Below are 14,614 nucleotides of genomic sequence, written 5' to 3' on the forward strand. Positions count from 1 at the left end.
AATACACAAATGTATAAGGCTTGTCTTTATAAATCACCAAAGAATTATCTCATGAGGGACAGCATATGTTCAATTCAAAAGGAAATTGAGAGGTTGTCTACCCCAAGCTCTATATAAAAATAATACAAAATAAGCTTACAACCCCTGCACCATATTCTTATAATACCTTTTAGCTATATTACACATTTTAGTTTAGAAAGTGCTTTTTGATGCATTATGTCTTTTGACTCAGTGTATTACATTACATTACCTATTTTTATTTTCTAGATGAATATATTGAGTTTGCATGTTGTGTGGTTTGAATAAAGTTATAAGATTAGTAAGTGGCAGAGCCAGAATTAAAATCTGAGCCTTGTAACTCCTGAACCAGTTTATTTATCCATTACACAAATATTTACTCAGTATCTACATAAAGCCTGGAAACACAGTCGGTATTATTTTGTCGTGTATTACGTGTCATACGACATGTATTATGTATTTGCCTATGTTACAGATTTATTGGCTACCCTATACTTTGTGCCGAGACCTAGGGATATAGCTATGAACAAGGCAGACAAGAACCTTCTGGTCACAAAATTTGCTTTCTTGGGGCAGCACTCGGATGACAAACAAATAAAAAAGATAATTTCACTGTGGGAAGAAAATGAAAGAAGGTAATAGAGAGTGACTGGGATGCTCAAAGCAGGGTGGTCGTTTCTCAGAAGGCCTGGCCCTCTGGAGAGTTGGCATTTGAGCTGAGACCTGAATGAAGAGTAGGTACCTGTTCTACAAAGACTGAGAAAAGAGCATTTCAGGCGGAGAACTGGTAGGTGCTAAGACCCTGAGGTGGGAATTAATTTGGTGTGTTCAAGGAACAGGGGGGCACTATGGTTGACGCCTGGTGGAGAAGGAAAAGACAAGGTAAGAACAAGGATTGAGGGTCTTATAGACCATGGAGAGAGTTTGGATTTAATTGACATGCAATAGGAAACCATTGGAGAGTTTTAAAATAGGGACTAATATAATATTGTTTATATTTTTAGAAGATCACTTTGGCTACTGGGTGGGATACACGTAGAACAGAGGGATCGGTACAGAGGTCATTATAATAACATAGGCAACAAATGATGATGGTTAGAATTAGTTTTTATTGCAGTTGCAGTGCATATTGCTAGGAAGTAATCAAATTCAGTGTAAATTTTCTTAGGTGAAACTGATAAAGACTTGCTGATACATTGGATGCAGGGGATGAGGGAGAAAGAGGACTGAACAAGGAATCCTAGGTTATTGGCTTGACTGCTGGGTAGATGGTGGAGCCATTAACTGAAATAGGGAAACTGAGAAATGAGTAGGGTGGTGTTGAGGTGGAATCAAGAGACATATTTTGCACGTGATAATTCTAAGATCTTTATTGACATCCAAGAAGAGAAGTGAGCATTGGAGAAGTAAATTTGAGTCATTAGCTATTAGATAATATTTAAATCAATAGGACTGGATTATACCCCCTTCTTGAAAGGTGTGTCTGAAAAATTCTGAAGAAAGTCTTTAAAATTAATATGTATGTTTCATATCAGTAACGTAGAAAGATGTTATTCTAAAATGAGTCATAAGTTAATATTAGGTATTCTTGTTACTATTAGATAAAAATATGAATATTTACTATTTATGTAACCAAACAAAAATGCACTTGCAATCTCCTGACTGGAATTGATTGAGGCTTGGAAATCTATGTTAAATTTTTCTTTACATTTTATTTAAAACTGCTAAAAATAGTTAAGATGAGCACTTGGCTATATTTAAACTTGCTGTTTTCTTTGGCTTTTCTGGAGTTATTTTTCACTCTCTGTTAGGTTATTTTATTGAGCAGATGTGATTTTGTCTGAGAAGGAACTACCACTCATGTTTATATACGCTGGAGCAGCAATGCCTGAAAATGCTTGTCTGCTATTATGTGGACATGGACACAAAGACAAGAACACATTATAGAGTGTCTACACTTTGAGGCAGCAAGAAAGTCAAGCATTTGATTAGAGCCAGCCTTGTCACACTTAGGATGGTAGGCGATTACCAAAGAACTTACTAGATCATCTTTCAGAGATGTGGGGAAGAGCAGAGTGAGATGACCTCAAGAAAGGAGATGGAGGAGGTCAAGTTTGTGGAGTTAGGGAAATCTGAAGAATCTGAAGTTTGTATGAGATGAGGGCTAGAAGAAAAATTGAACTGAGAAAAGGTTTTTGGAAGGAAAAAGAGTCCCCTTCAAATGCATCCAATATCTTCAGGGTTATTGAAACCAGACTGGACTTCTGATGTCTTTCAGGATCATTCATCACTGCTGATGGGCCAAACCACAAAGGACAAACTTTTTTAAATGGAGTGAAAAAAGCTGTGTGTTTGAAAATAACACTAATGGAAACTCCTTCTTGAGAGTGCTTAAGATGCTATGTATTCTGTAAAAGCGTAGAGTTAAGTGGTTTTGGCTGTAGAATCTCCATGGAGAATTAGTGACATTCTAGAGCCAAAGTCTCTTCAAATTACATCTGTGGAACTCTGACTCAAATCTCTGTCAACACATCTCTTCCTCCCACCCTCTCATTAGTTTTGTGAAGAACGTGAAGTCATTCCTTTCGGATCTCTGGGGGCAATACTACTATAGAATTGAAGACTCTAGAAGACAGTGAATATAGTAGAGGTATAGCCCTGTCTTGTGTGAAAAATATACTTTGCTTAAGTGATAGTGACTTTCAACATCTCATGCAATACGCTTCCAGGGTCATCTGTGAGGACTGTGAGAAGAAAAACAAAACTAAAATAAAATTTCGTGAACATTCTCTTTTTTCTTTTTTTAAGTTAAAGTGCATTAAGTATTTTCTGTGTGATGGAACCACTGCTAGTTCTTCTCAGTGGCTTTTTAATCTGTGTATTTATTTGCATGTAGCCTAGCAAGGTACTGTTTGATAGTTTGGTATTCTGTTGATACACCAATTGATGGAAATTGGAAGAGAAATGTCTTATTTGGATTAAATTACTGATTATTTGAGGACATTCCTAATCCCCATAGTAGAACTCAGTGGATTTTTCAAAAAGCTCAACCTGTAATTCCAGGCCAAAAAAAAAAAAAAAGGGAGTTTCACAATTCTAGAACTCTTTGCTTTTATAGGTAATTTAATAGTTTTAAAGTATATTACTATTTAGCCTTCATAATCTCTATAAGGTATTTAAGTAAGATAGATAATTATGTTGAAATACTCGCTCATTAGATTCCTGGGACAAATTGAGAGCTTATGAATTTTTCTAAATGAGAGGTTTACAGAGCTGAATTTTCTACCTTCTCTTTAGCCATTTATCTCTATCTACGTGAAATTAAACTCAAAATTAGAAAATAACAAATTTCTAGTTATGACCTAACTTAAGCTTATTTTAAGTATGTGGAGACTGTCCAACCTTAGCTGGGATCCTCTTTATCATGGATACTTTAGTCTTTTGACTAGGAACAATGCAATAACGTTTGAGAAAGACTAGATCATTCTACAATGCTTATGGATCACCTTACGAAATAATATACATGTTTGGGCAAAAAAAAAAATCCTAGATCTTTATGCTTTTTTTCACTCCACAATGGAATCTTGGGTGATGTGTAGCCCAATCTAATGATTCGGAAGGTGATCAAAAGTGTACTGTTGGAACTTGAACAAGTCCAATGGCCTAATAAGTAGATTCAAGTTTAACCTGAGTTAGTCTGCTTGCTTTTTGACCTGACACAGCTTTTTATTGCCTGGATATGTTCATCCGGATAACTGGAGAAAGACTATCCAAAACCTAGTTTGGGGCTCAGCACTTTAACTTCCATCATTTGCAAGTATCACATCTTCATATTTTCATTTTTCTTAAAAGCTTTGTAAATTAGATTTAAAATGATAGCTTATCACTTTCTCATTATCATTTGCTTTTTTCTTTTTTGGAGAAGCCATTGAAATAATTAACATATGACATTCACTTTACTTGTTTCTTTTTCTTGGAATTCACGTGGAGAAGTAGCAATGTGAGTCAATGTTCGATAAAACCTCAATTGTTTTCATAAAGCTTCAACTTGTGTTCTTTTCCATTTGGAATGCAGCAGCCGAAAACTATAAACAGGAAGCAGCCTGGACGATATCACCTGGACAGCTATGAGCAATCAACACGACGTCTACGTCCTGTAGAGTCTGAGGATATTGCAATAAAGGTTATTTTATTTCCTGGATTCTTACATGAATAGAAACATTTATGTTACTATTTTACGGTGAAGCTCTGCAAAAGTGTCCTAAATCGTATCTTTAAAGTCTCTTTACAGTGATCACTAATCCTCATAAGATTTTCAAAAATATGCTGATGAGTTTGTAATTCTCAGTCCTTCCTCATCTTCTAACCACAGTTTTTGCTCTAACAGTATGTTTTAATAACTGGAACATGAGCCTTTCACCTGAATCTGCGTTAGAAGCTAGTATCCAACGTATTGCCTCTTATGTTTATCTACCAAGTAAATTGATTTATAGAGAACACTAATAATATAAATCTAATTTTAAAGGAAACAAATTAGATAGCAGTTGTATTCATCTAGAAAGGGCTTAGACCAGTGTTGCATGCGTTCACCCAGCTTCCCAATACTGTCTTTCATCTCATTTCAAACTCAGCCTTTGGTACTCTCCCCAGGCATGTGTGCTTCGTAGAACAGGCCACCACAGGAACACCAGCTGAGGATGGAGAATTGGGATAAGCCCCAGGGAGGGGTCCGTGCCCTGCAGGAACTGGAACTGATATCTGCAGCAGTCAAGGGCCTCTGGACATCAGAGCCACCGAAGTCCTGGAAACTAGCTATTTAGAAAACTAGCTGCATTGGCTGGTTGGAGCTATCCAACCCCCTGTACTGCCCGGCCCAGTCAGAGAGCGAGGGAGGCTCGGTGGGGTGTACAGTAGAGCCAAGAGCTACATTTAATTCTCCCCTCTCTCCCTATTGCCTGACATGATACCTGTCCCACAATAGGTGCTTAGCAATTGGAGCAAATGTGGTATTGGATGGAATGAGCTAATGCTACCCTTACCTTTGCCATTAATTTGATGTGTGACTTTTGGGCAAATGGACTCTCTGAGCCATGGTTTGCCCATCCTGAGGTGGGGACATCATTTTAGTATGGTTGTTTTGAGGATAAAATATGTCACCTGCGAATTTTAAAGAGCTCTAGTGATTCTTAACCTTGGCTGGATATTAGAATCACCTAGAAAGCTTTAAAAATATATATGTGAGACCTGGACATCACTTTTAAAAATAGTTTTAGTGGTTCCTTAGGCAATTACAATGTGCAAGTAGGGTGTGAACTACTAGGCTATGGAAAAGTAAGTAATGAGAGACTAGCAAGGGTCCTCTATGCTGCTAATTCTCAAATATGCCCACATAAGAAATAATACATTAGTGACTAAAAAAACAGTCAGTTTTTTAATTGACATTTTCTATTCAATATAGTAGGAATCTAAAAATATGTCTTTTCCATGTGCCCTATTAAATTTCTTTTCTTTTTTTTTAATAATTTTATTTATTTATTTATTTTCCTCCAAAGCCCCAGTAGATAGTTGTATGTCATAGCTGCACATCCTTCTAGTTGCTGTATGTGGGACGCCGACTCAGCGTGGCTGGAAAAGCGGTGCGTCGGTGTGCACCCCGGATGCGAACTCGGGCCACCAACAGCGGAGCGCACGCACTTAACCGCTAAGCCAAGGGGCCGGCCCTTATTCTCATTTTGAAAGTGAAAAAGGGAGGCTATCACGATTTTTTCCCCAAAATTGACCCTTCATGCACCAAAAAACCTCACAAAAAAACAAAAAACAAAAAAACTATGCTTATCGATGGCCTAGAGTATGCTATGCCTCTGAATGGCCACTACAATTTCAAGCCCACTTTCAAGCCCAAGTTGTTTATTCATGGTGGAAATTCCCAAATTGATAATAACTCATTTGTCTTTTTGAAATCTTTTTTTTATTGTGAAATACAACGTACTTATAGAAAGTGCATAAAACATATATATACCATTAAATAAAAGTAAACACCTGTGCAACCACCACCAAGAAAAGAACATGGCCAGCTCCATCCAAAGGTCCTCCAACACATACATTTGCTGCTCCCTCATATCTCCCCTAAGATATAATCACTACCCTGACTTTTTTTTGTGTGTGTGTGAAGAAGATCAGCCCTGAGCTAACATCCATGCCAATCCTCCTCTTTTTGCTGAGGAAGACCGGCCCTGAGCTAACATCTATTGCCAATCCTCCTCCTTTTTTTTCCCTTTTTCTCCCCAAAGCCCCAGTAGATAGTTGTCTGTCATAGTTGCACATCCTTCTAGTTGCTAGAAGGGGCGCCTTCTCAAGCATGTGGGACGTGGCCTCAGCATGGCCGGACAAGTGCTGCGTTGGTGTGCGCCCGGGATCCGAGCCCAGGCCGCCAGTAGCGGAGCGCGTGCACTTAACCGCTAAGCCATGGGGCCGGTCCCCACCCTGACTTTTATAGTCATCAGTTCCTTGATTATCCTTGCTATGTATGCCTTCCTGAAGACATATTTTTGTTCTTTTAGGTTTAAATATATGGATGTATGTGTGCATGCTTTGCTTCTTTTGCTCAACATTATGTATATATAATTCATTCATTCTCATTTCTGTGCGGTGTTCCATTCTATGAATATACCAGAATTTATTTATCCTTTCTATTTGTTTTTGTTGTTGTTGTTGAGGAAGAGTAGGCCTGAGCTAACATCTATTGCCAATCCTCCTCTTTTTGCTGAGGAAGATTGTCGCTGAGCTAATATCTGTGCCGATCTTCCTCTATTTTATATATGAGATACCACTGCAGCATGGCTGGATGCCTAGGTCTATGCCCGGGATCCGAACCCGTGAACCCCGGGCCGCCAAAGTGGAGCATGCAAACTTAATCACTATGCCACTGGGCCGGGTCCTATCCTTTCTACTCTTTTGATGGACTTTTGGTTATTTTTCAGTTTGGGGCTGTTGTGAACAACTGCTGAATGCTAGGGTCTGTACATCTTCAACTTTCCTAGATAATTGCAAATTATTTTCCAAAGTGGTTGTGCCAATTTACACTTCTGTCAATAGTGATCGAGAGTTCCAGGTGCTCCACATCTTCACCAATACTTACAACATTTTGCCAAAGTGTGTATTGTGTGTTGAGGGGAGGTGCAGTTGTATCTTGCTGTGATTTTTATTTGCATTTTTTTGATTTTTAGTGGAGTTGAGCACATTTTCATACATATATTAGCCATTTGGGTTTGGACCTCTTCTTTTGTGAATTGCCAGCTTATTTGTTTCTCCTGTTAAAAAAAACTCTGGGTATTACTTATCCGGCAGTTATATATGTTATAAAATTCTTCTCCCACTCTGTAGCTTGGCTTTTCATTCTCTTTACAGTATCAGAAGTTCTTAATTTTAATGGAGTCTAGTTTATATGACTTTTCCTTTATGGCTGTGCTTTTTGTCTCATTTAAGAAAACTTTTCCTACCAGAGGTCACGGAGATATTCTGTATTAGCTCCTAAAATCTTTGAGGCTACACCTTTTGCTTTTAGTTCTTTAAGCCACCTAGAATCATTTTTTGTGTTTGGTATGAAGTAAGGTTGGGATTTAGCAGGGAAATCAGTAATAAATAATTTTAGTTGTAAATTCAGCAGTAGTAAATTTAGTGGTAGTAATTTTGCTACATTTAGCAGAGAAATCAGTAATAAATAATTTTAGTTGTAAGGTCAGCAGTAGTAAATGTAGCGGTAGGAATTTTGCTGCATTTAGTAGTAAGTCTGATTTAATTGTCTGTGTGGTATCTGGTTGTCCCAGCCCCATATATTGATCACCGTCCCCAGTGACCTTCAGTGCAGTCTGTCGCACATCAAGGATCTTTATATTTCTGGATTGAGTGCTGGCCTCAATTTATTTTTCTCGGATTTATTTGTCTGTCCAATATTCCACTGTTATGATTACTATAACTTCCTAATGAACATTGACATCTTTTAGGACAGGTTCTTAAACCTTGTTGTTTTTCTTCTAAAATATCTTAGCTCTTCTTGGCCCTTTTCGGGGAAAGGGGCTTAGGTGCTCCAGGCTCACATTTCTGAATTTGTTCTTTACCTTATACTTTGATGTGGCGTTTCCTTACTCCTTGCTTTAATGGACTTTTTTACAAACTATATTTTATTCAGCATTTTTACTTATTTTCAGCAGGAGGAAATGGACAATGGTCTATGTAAGGCCCTGCCTTTAAATTTTTAAAAATTATTTTACTTGAGTGAAATTCACATAGCATAAAACGAACCATTTTAAAGTGAACAGTTCAGTGGCATTTAGTACATTCGCAATGTTGTGCAGCCACCAGCTCTATCTAGTTGCAAACCATTTTCATCACCCCAAAAGGAAACCCCATACCCATGAAGCAGTCGCTCCCCATTTTTCCCCATCTCTTGCCCCTAGCAACCACCAATCTACTTTCTGTCTCTATGGATTTACGTATTCTGGATATTTCGTATAAATGGAATCATACAGTTAGGTGACTTTTTGTGTCTGTCTGGTTCCTGCCTTTACATTTTAATTCATTCTTTGCCCTTATCCCTGACCCTCACTCCTATTCCCCCTATCCTCCCCACCATTATGGTACCAGCTCTAATGTGCTCCATATATGCACTTAAACATACTCATATCCTTGTAAAATATGTTATGTTGTCATGAGCATCTATGTGCTTTCAGTATACTGAACTGTTTTTATGATAGTTTGCTCCTTCTGGCTGCACTACTGTATTCTGGAGTATGCATCCCTGCATTTTATTTATCCCTTAGTGATGGCCGCTGGGTTTGCCTCCATCTTCCGTCTATCATAAACCATGCTATGATGATCATTTTTGTACCTATCCTTTTAGGAACCTTTCAAAGGTTTATATGTTAGCTGATTTTCCAAGGTCAAACAGCTAGTTAGGGAAGCCAAGATTTTAACCCTGATAGTAGAGAAGTGAGACTATTTTGTAAAAGGCAGGAGGGACTGGCAGTGCAAATAGCAGCAGGAGAAACCAACTGTGGCCTTCTCCTCTATCCCCCTCAAGTGGAGGTTGTTCCCTGTTTTACTTCTGTGTAAGAGAGGGAACAACAGCATCAAATCAGGAGGTGACATTGCATTCTTCTGGTTCTTCCCTGCTGCTTTCAGACCTTATCTTTCCTCTCTCACACTCTTGTGAAGCTGTAGCATTTTCTGCCTTTCTCACATCTATTATCAGAGGACCTCATCATCACTCCCCACCTCATGGAATATTTAGATACCTGTTTCCTAGTCCATCTTTCTAAATTATTAGCTGCCGTGCATGGATGTGATTTAAACTTCCAAGTGCACGGCCTATCTAGTATCCTAGCCCAGAAATCCCCTAATTGACTGTCACTCCATTTCCACAGCCTCACCGTGGTCACACTTGCCACCACCCGGAGCAGCTGCTCCTCTGAAATCGTAAACTGTCTTATACCAGTCAGTCACTGACATCCAATCCTGACCCTCCGGCTCTCTCAGGCATTCACCTTGACTGTCATTGTTTTTTAACTTCACTGAAACCTCCAGTAACTTCAGTCCCTTCCATTTCTCCCAGGCCTTTAGCACATTTCTGTAGCAATCCAACCTTGTGCCTTCTGCACTCCTGTAACCAGGCTGCTGTGTGCTGTGGAGGCAATGACACACGGGGACAAGTTGGCATAGCCACAGATTTATGATCTCCGGCCTCAACTGACCCTCAGTAGTTCCTGGCGTTCCTTTTACATGCCTCTCAACAGCATTCTTTTCCATAACTACAGTAGCTCTTCAGCTGTCACCACTCTCTTCACACCTCTCTCTCCTGTAGCCTCCTCTTTCTGCAGATCACCTTTACTCCCAATTCACTGAACACATAAAGGTTGTCATGTCGGGCCTCTGTCAGTTCCGTGCTGGCCCTCTTCCAAACCCGTCTATATTTGCACCTCTTTTAGCCTGCTCGGCTCCTCTCTCCAAGAGAGAGGGATCCTCAGCCTCTGAGGCTGTGTATTTTCTTTGAGCCTCATTTGTCATTTAGCCACAGTATCTTAAACTTCAGCCCCAGTCAGCTCTGTTATTTCCCACAATGTGTTTCCTAGTTTTCTGATCCTGGGCCTATTCTCATTGTAGTTATTTACCCAGAAATGCCTTCATTGAAATTAAATATATTTTCCAAAACTAGCTGAAAAACCACCTCTTTCAAAAAGCCAAAAAGCTTTTTTTCACTCATCTCAAAATGATTTTCTTTTTGAACTGCTATTATACTTTTTATGTGTCTGCCCCCTCCATTTGTTACTTAGCCCATACTGTTTTTATTGTACTTGCTTCTGTCCTTGGTTTATTTACTCAACTGATTGCAAGCTCCAAGGGAGTAGGGAGGATTCATTATACCTTCTCTCTAGCCTACATCAGTCCTAACACAGAGCCTCGCATAGAGTGTGTGCTCAGCAAATGTTTGTAAAGCAATAAATAATTCAGTCCTTCCTTTCCAGGTCACCCTCCTTCCAGGACTAATTTCAGGCCTATCTATGTGTTGGGTATTTCTAAATGCCATACATTTTACAAGCTAGAGAAAACCTACATGGAAAAACACAATTTAGCCTTTTCAAGCAACCTTTTCACTCTTTAAGTTGTTCAATTTAAGAGCTCTTCAGGGATAGATTTAGTTACAGTTTAGACATCACCAATCTATTCTTCAAAATTCCTAAATAATAATGTGCTTAGAAATTTCATCACGTGTGGTTTTGAAACAAAATATTAATTTATGAGCAAAATGTATCCTTACTTTAGTTTCCTCTAAGTTTTCAGGCACCTTCTCTCTCCTTGTCTGTCTTTATTCACCCTTCCAATCCTTGGGTTCTGTTATACCTCTTTTGTTTCTCATTTTTGTAACTGTTGAAACTATCAAGTCCACTTGAAGCCTGTGAAGACAAATGGATAGCTTTGGATGACTCTCAGGTCTTGTGATCTTTGCTGGTAGTTGAGGTTTATACCACTAAGCAGTGTTGCCTCGTGTCTGTGCTTTATCCCTCCCTCTCCTTCACTCTTTCCTTTAAGTTCAATGAATAGCGATATATCCACAGAGTTCAGGAAACTCATTCATTACAAAATCTTCCTCCTTAGTTAACAGAGTCATTTTGTTGGAATAATTGTTAGTTATTTCTATTCTTTACTTTGTATCACTAGATTCTGGGAATTGCCTAGCAGTGAGAAAATGATCAATGTAGGGATTATAGTGGAAAATATTTGGGATGATTACTTTTTAAGAATGCTCACATGTAAATAATCCAGTAATCCCAAATTTTCAGAAAAAATTGTAATTTTTAGCATTCTTCATAATATCACCAATTCAAAGACCCTCCTTTTATTTCCATTCTTTTTTGTTTTTCCTTTATACCTCTAAATACTGTCATGTGTTGCTTAATGATGGGGATACGTTCTGCGCAATATGTCTTTAGGCAATTTCCTCATTGTGCAAACAACATAGAGTGTACTTACACAAACTTAGATGGTATAGCCTACACACCTGGGCTATATGATACTAATCTTATGGAACCACCGTCTTATATGCAGTCTGTTGATGACTGAAACATTGTCATGCAGCGCGTGACTGTAGTTGTAACTCTAAATTAGAATTTTACCGCTGTGTTCTACCATGTATTGAAAGCCTTTCAGTGCTTTAAAAAGAAAATTTATTTTAATTGGAATTACCCTCTAACACTATATATACACATAATTTTATAATTTAATTTCTGTATTCTTATTTTCTAGGTCACAAATGGGTACTTTTCATGGGGGAGTGGTTTAGCTACATTATCCAATATAGATATTCGAATTCCAACAGGTAAGAGTCATTTGTTACTCATTTTTTGTAATTCTTAATTATCACAACCATAGATTTCCAAGATGATTGAGCCTAATAAAAAGAAAGACTTTTTAGGGCCGGCCCCGTGGCTTAGCGGTTAAGTGCGCATGCTCCGCTGCTGGCGGCCCGGGGTTCAGATCCTGGGCGCGCGCCCACGCGCTGCTTCTCCAGCCATGCTGAGGCCACGTCCCACGTGCAGCAACTGGACGGATATACAGATGTGACATGCAACTATCTGCTGGGGCTTTGGGGGAAATAAAATAATAATAAAAAAAAAAGAAAGACTTTTTAAAGACAAGCATTATTTATAGTTATTTATTTGCACCATGGAGTTCATGAGCCGCTGTATCACTATGGGAATGAGTGGAAATGATAAAACTTCCCTTTCACTACAGAGTGTAGATCTTGGACAAGTTAGTTACTGTCCAAATGAACTATTATTAGTTTATTTGTTGATTTGTGCCATTTGAATAATGGGGTAGTTTATTTCTCATTTTGTTTGAGAAGGAATTTAATGAAAGAGTATCTGAGAAAATATTCTCTATCGCTGAGGAAGGCTGATGAAGTTTTCAAGAAGGCTCAAATACCCAATAATTTTTATTTAAAATGTCTGGATAATTGAATAGAAATATTTTTTTTGACTTGGCCTGGTAGCCTAGCTTGGGATTTTTCCATTATACATGTAAATCAAAGTAAGAAATTGGAGAAGACGTCTTAATAACAGCCCAAATCCCAATTATTTGAGGTTTTCATACCAATTATCTATTTTAGTCAAAACTGTCTTTTCTTCTTGAACAAGTTGAATAATAAAGTTAACACTAACTTAGATGATTTAGGGAATTATTTCGTTGCTCTCTTTACTAATGTCAGCTATTCTCATAGTTCTAGAAGTAATAAATCAAGACCTATATATTTTAATTTTTTTTTCCTTTTTCAAAAAAACTTATGTATCAGAGAAAGGAGCTGTTTAGAATACCTTATTGCTGGACACCAAAACTGGGCCACTGAATGTGAAACATCAGCCTCTTCTAAATGTATTTTGATTTTATTTTACTAAGAGACTTTCATCTCATCCTGTTATCATCCTTTGTTTCATTTGTCTAGGTCAATTAACCATGATTGTGGGCCAAGTGGGATGTGGGAAGTCCTCTCTTCTCCTCGCCATCCTCGGTGAGATGCAGACACTGGAAGGAAAAGTTCACTGGAGCAAGTATGTGTATTTGTAATTGGTTTCTGTTGCTCTGTCGTACATCTAATGATCTTCCAAGGGAAGAAATTAGAGCAATAGATTCCTGTGTTAGGAGTCTGAGGACCCCTCAGAAATAAGCACAGGCTTTTTTTAAATTAGTGGAAACCTTAAATGTCATAAATCAAAAATTATAAAACATTTTATTATAGAGGTTTAAAATAGTGTAAACTAGTACATTGCTGAGATAGAAGATTGGAATTGTAAAGGCAGATTTTTAAAGTTAAATGGGTAACAGTCAAAGAAATAACTTAAAAATTCATTCAATAATAAAAGAAGTTGTGGGAAACTTGTGTTATCTATAAAGCTTAAATGCAAACAGAACCTTAATGGTTCAACATTCAGAGAAGAAATATCAAGTAATCTTTTCCAGAATCTTCAGAAGGGGCTGAGAAGTCAGCCGTTTCTCTTCACACCCAACTTAAACTAGACACTTGAAGTATCTGGTCAGAGATATGAATGAGTCAGACTGGTGTGTTGTGCAACTTTAAAGACATGAAAAAAAGAGGTATCTAGCATGGCACTTCTGGATATTTGAATGGCTGGCTTGGGGTCTTCAAAGTACATTGTGGTAATAAAGTGACTCTGAACCATAATGTTATATAATTGTGTAATCAAGAGTAAATGATATTTATTTAGTTTTATCTATCTAGTAGATACTCCATAAGCAGTTTATGAAGAAATTGGCTACAGATTATCTAAGAAATTGGATTGTAGACCAGTGGTACTCAACCAGATGTGATTTTACCCCCAGGGGACATTAGGCAATGCCTAGAGACATTTTTATTGTTACACTGGGGAATTGGGCTCCTGCTGGTCTAGTTGGTAGAGGTCAGGGATCCTGCTAAACATCCTACAAGGCAGAGGGTAGCCCCTTACAACAAGGTATTATCTGGCTCCAAATGTCAGTTGTGCTGAGGTTGGGAAGACCTACAGATGTTCTTGAATATCATTTTGTACCTACCATCGTGAGTTCCGTGTGGCTTAGTCTGCTGTTTATACATATAGACATCCCTTGAGAATGAGTAAAGATTATTTATGGGCATTTTTAGAATAAATTCTGTTTTAAACTTTAGTTAAGAGAAGAAAATGCTTGTAAAGAAATCTCTTCCACGAATCCTAATAAGAGGTTATATCTTGGAGACAGTGCCAACAGGATGAAGATGTGAGAAAGGATTTAAGATAATTCTCAGTATTTATACAATCTCCATAGTTTAAAAATCATCTTTTTATGAACACTTGCCTTAGGAGACAATAGTCCCATCTTTTCATGGGAGACAAGACTAAGATTTTCTTAAAAAAATGTTTGGATTGGCTCAGATACTCACCACAACTTAAAAACTAAGCCTCTAAGAGATTGGATAAGCTAACACAAATTCTATTTTCTTGAATTACAAGAATTTAATTTTCTTCCATATCAGATAAAACATATTTTCAGATTAGCAGTGTTCAGAAGA

General features: G+C 37.9%; 1 protein-coding gene across 1 annotated transcript in view; it reads left to right on the forward strand.

The window, feature by feature from the left end:
* The window catches only part of ABCC9 (ATP binding cassette subfamily C member 9), a 120,092-nt gene that overhangs the window by 42,364 nt on the left and 63,114 nt on the right, over nucleotides 1–14,614 (forward strand). The window contains exons 16-18 of the mRNA XM_058558664.1: nucleotides 4,094–4,201; nucleotides 11,818–11,890; nucleotides 13,016–13,121. Coding sequence (XP_058414647.1) covers nucleotides 4,094–4,201; nucleotides 11,818–11,890; nucleotides 13,016–13,121 — 287 coding nt within the window. The remainder of the gene's footprint in view (nucleotides 1–4,093; nucleotides 4,202–11,817; nucleotides 11,891–13,015; nucleotides 13,122–14,614) is intronic.

Source organism: Diceros bicornis, chromosome 17, assembly GCF_020826845.1.
Source record: "Diceros bicornis minor isolate mBicDic1 chromosome 17, mDicBic1.mat.cur, whole genome shotgun sequence".
In the NCBI taxonomy this organism is placed as follows: domain Eukaryota; kingdom Metazoa; phylum Chordata; class Mammalia; order Perissodactyla; family Rhinocerotidae; genus Diceros; species Diceros bicornis.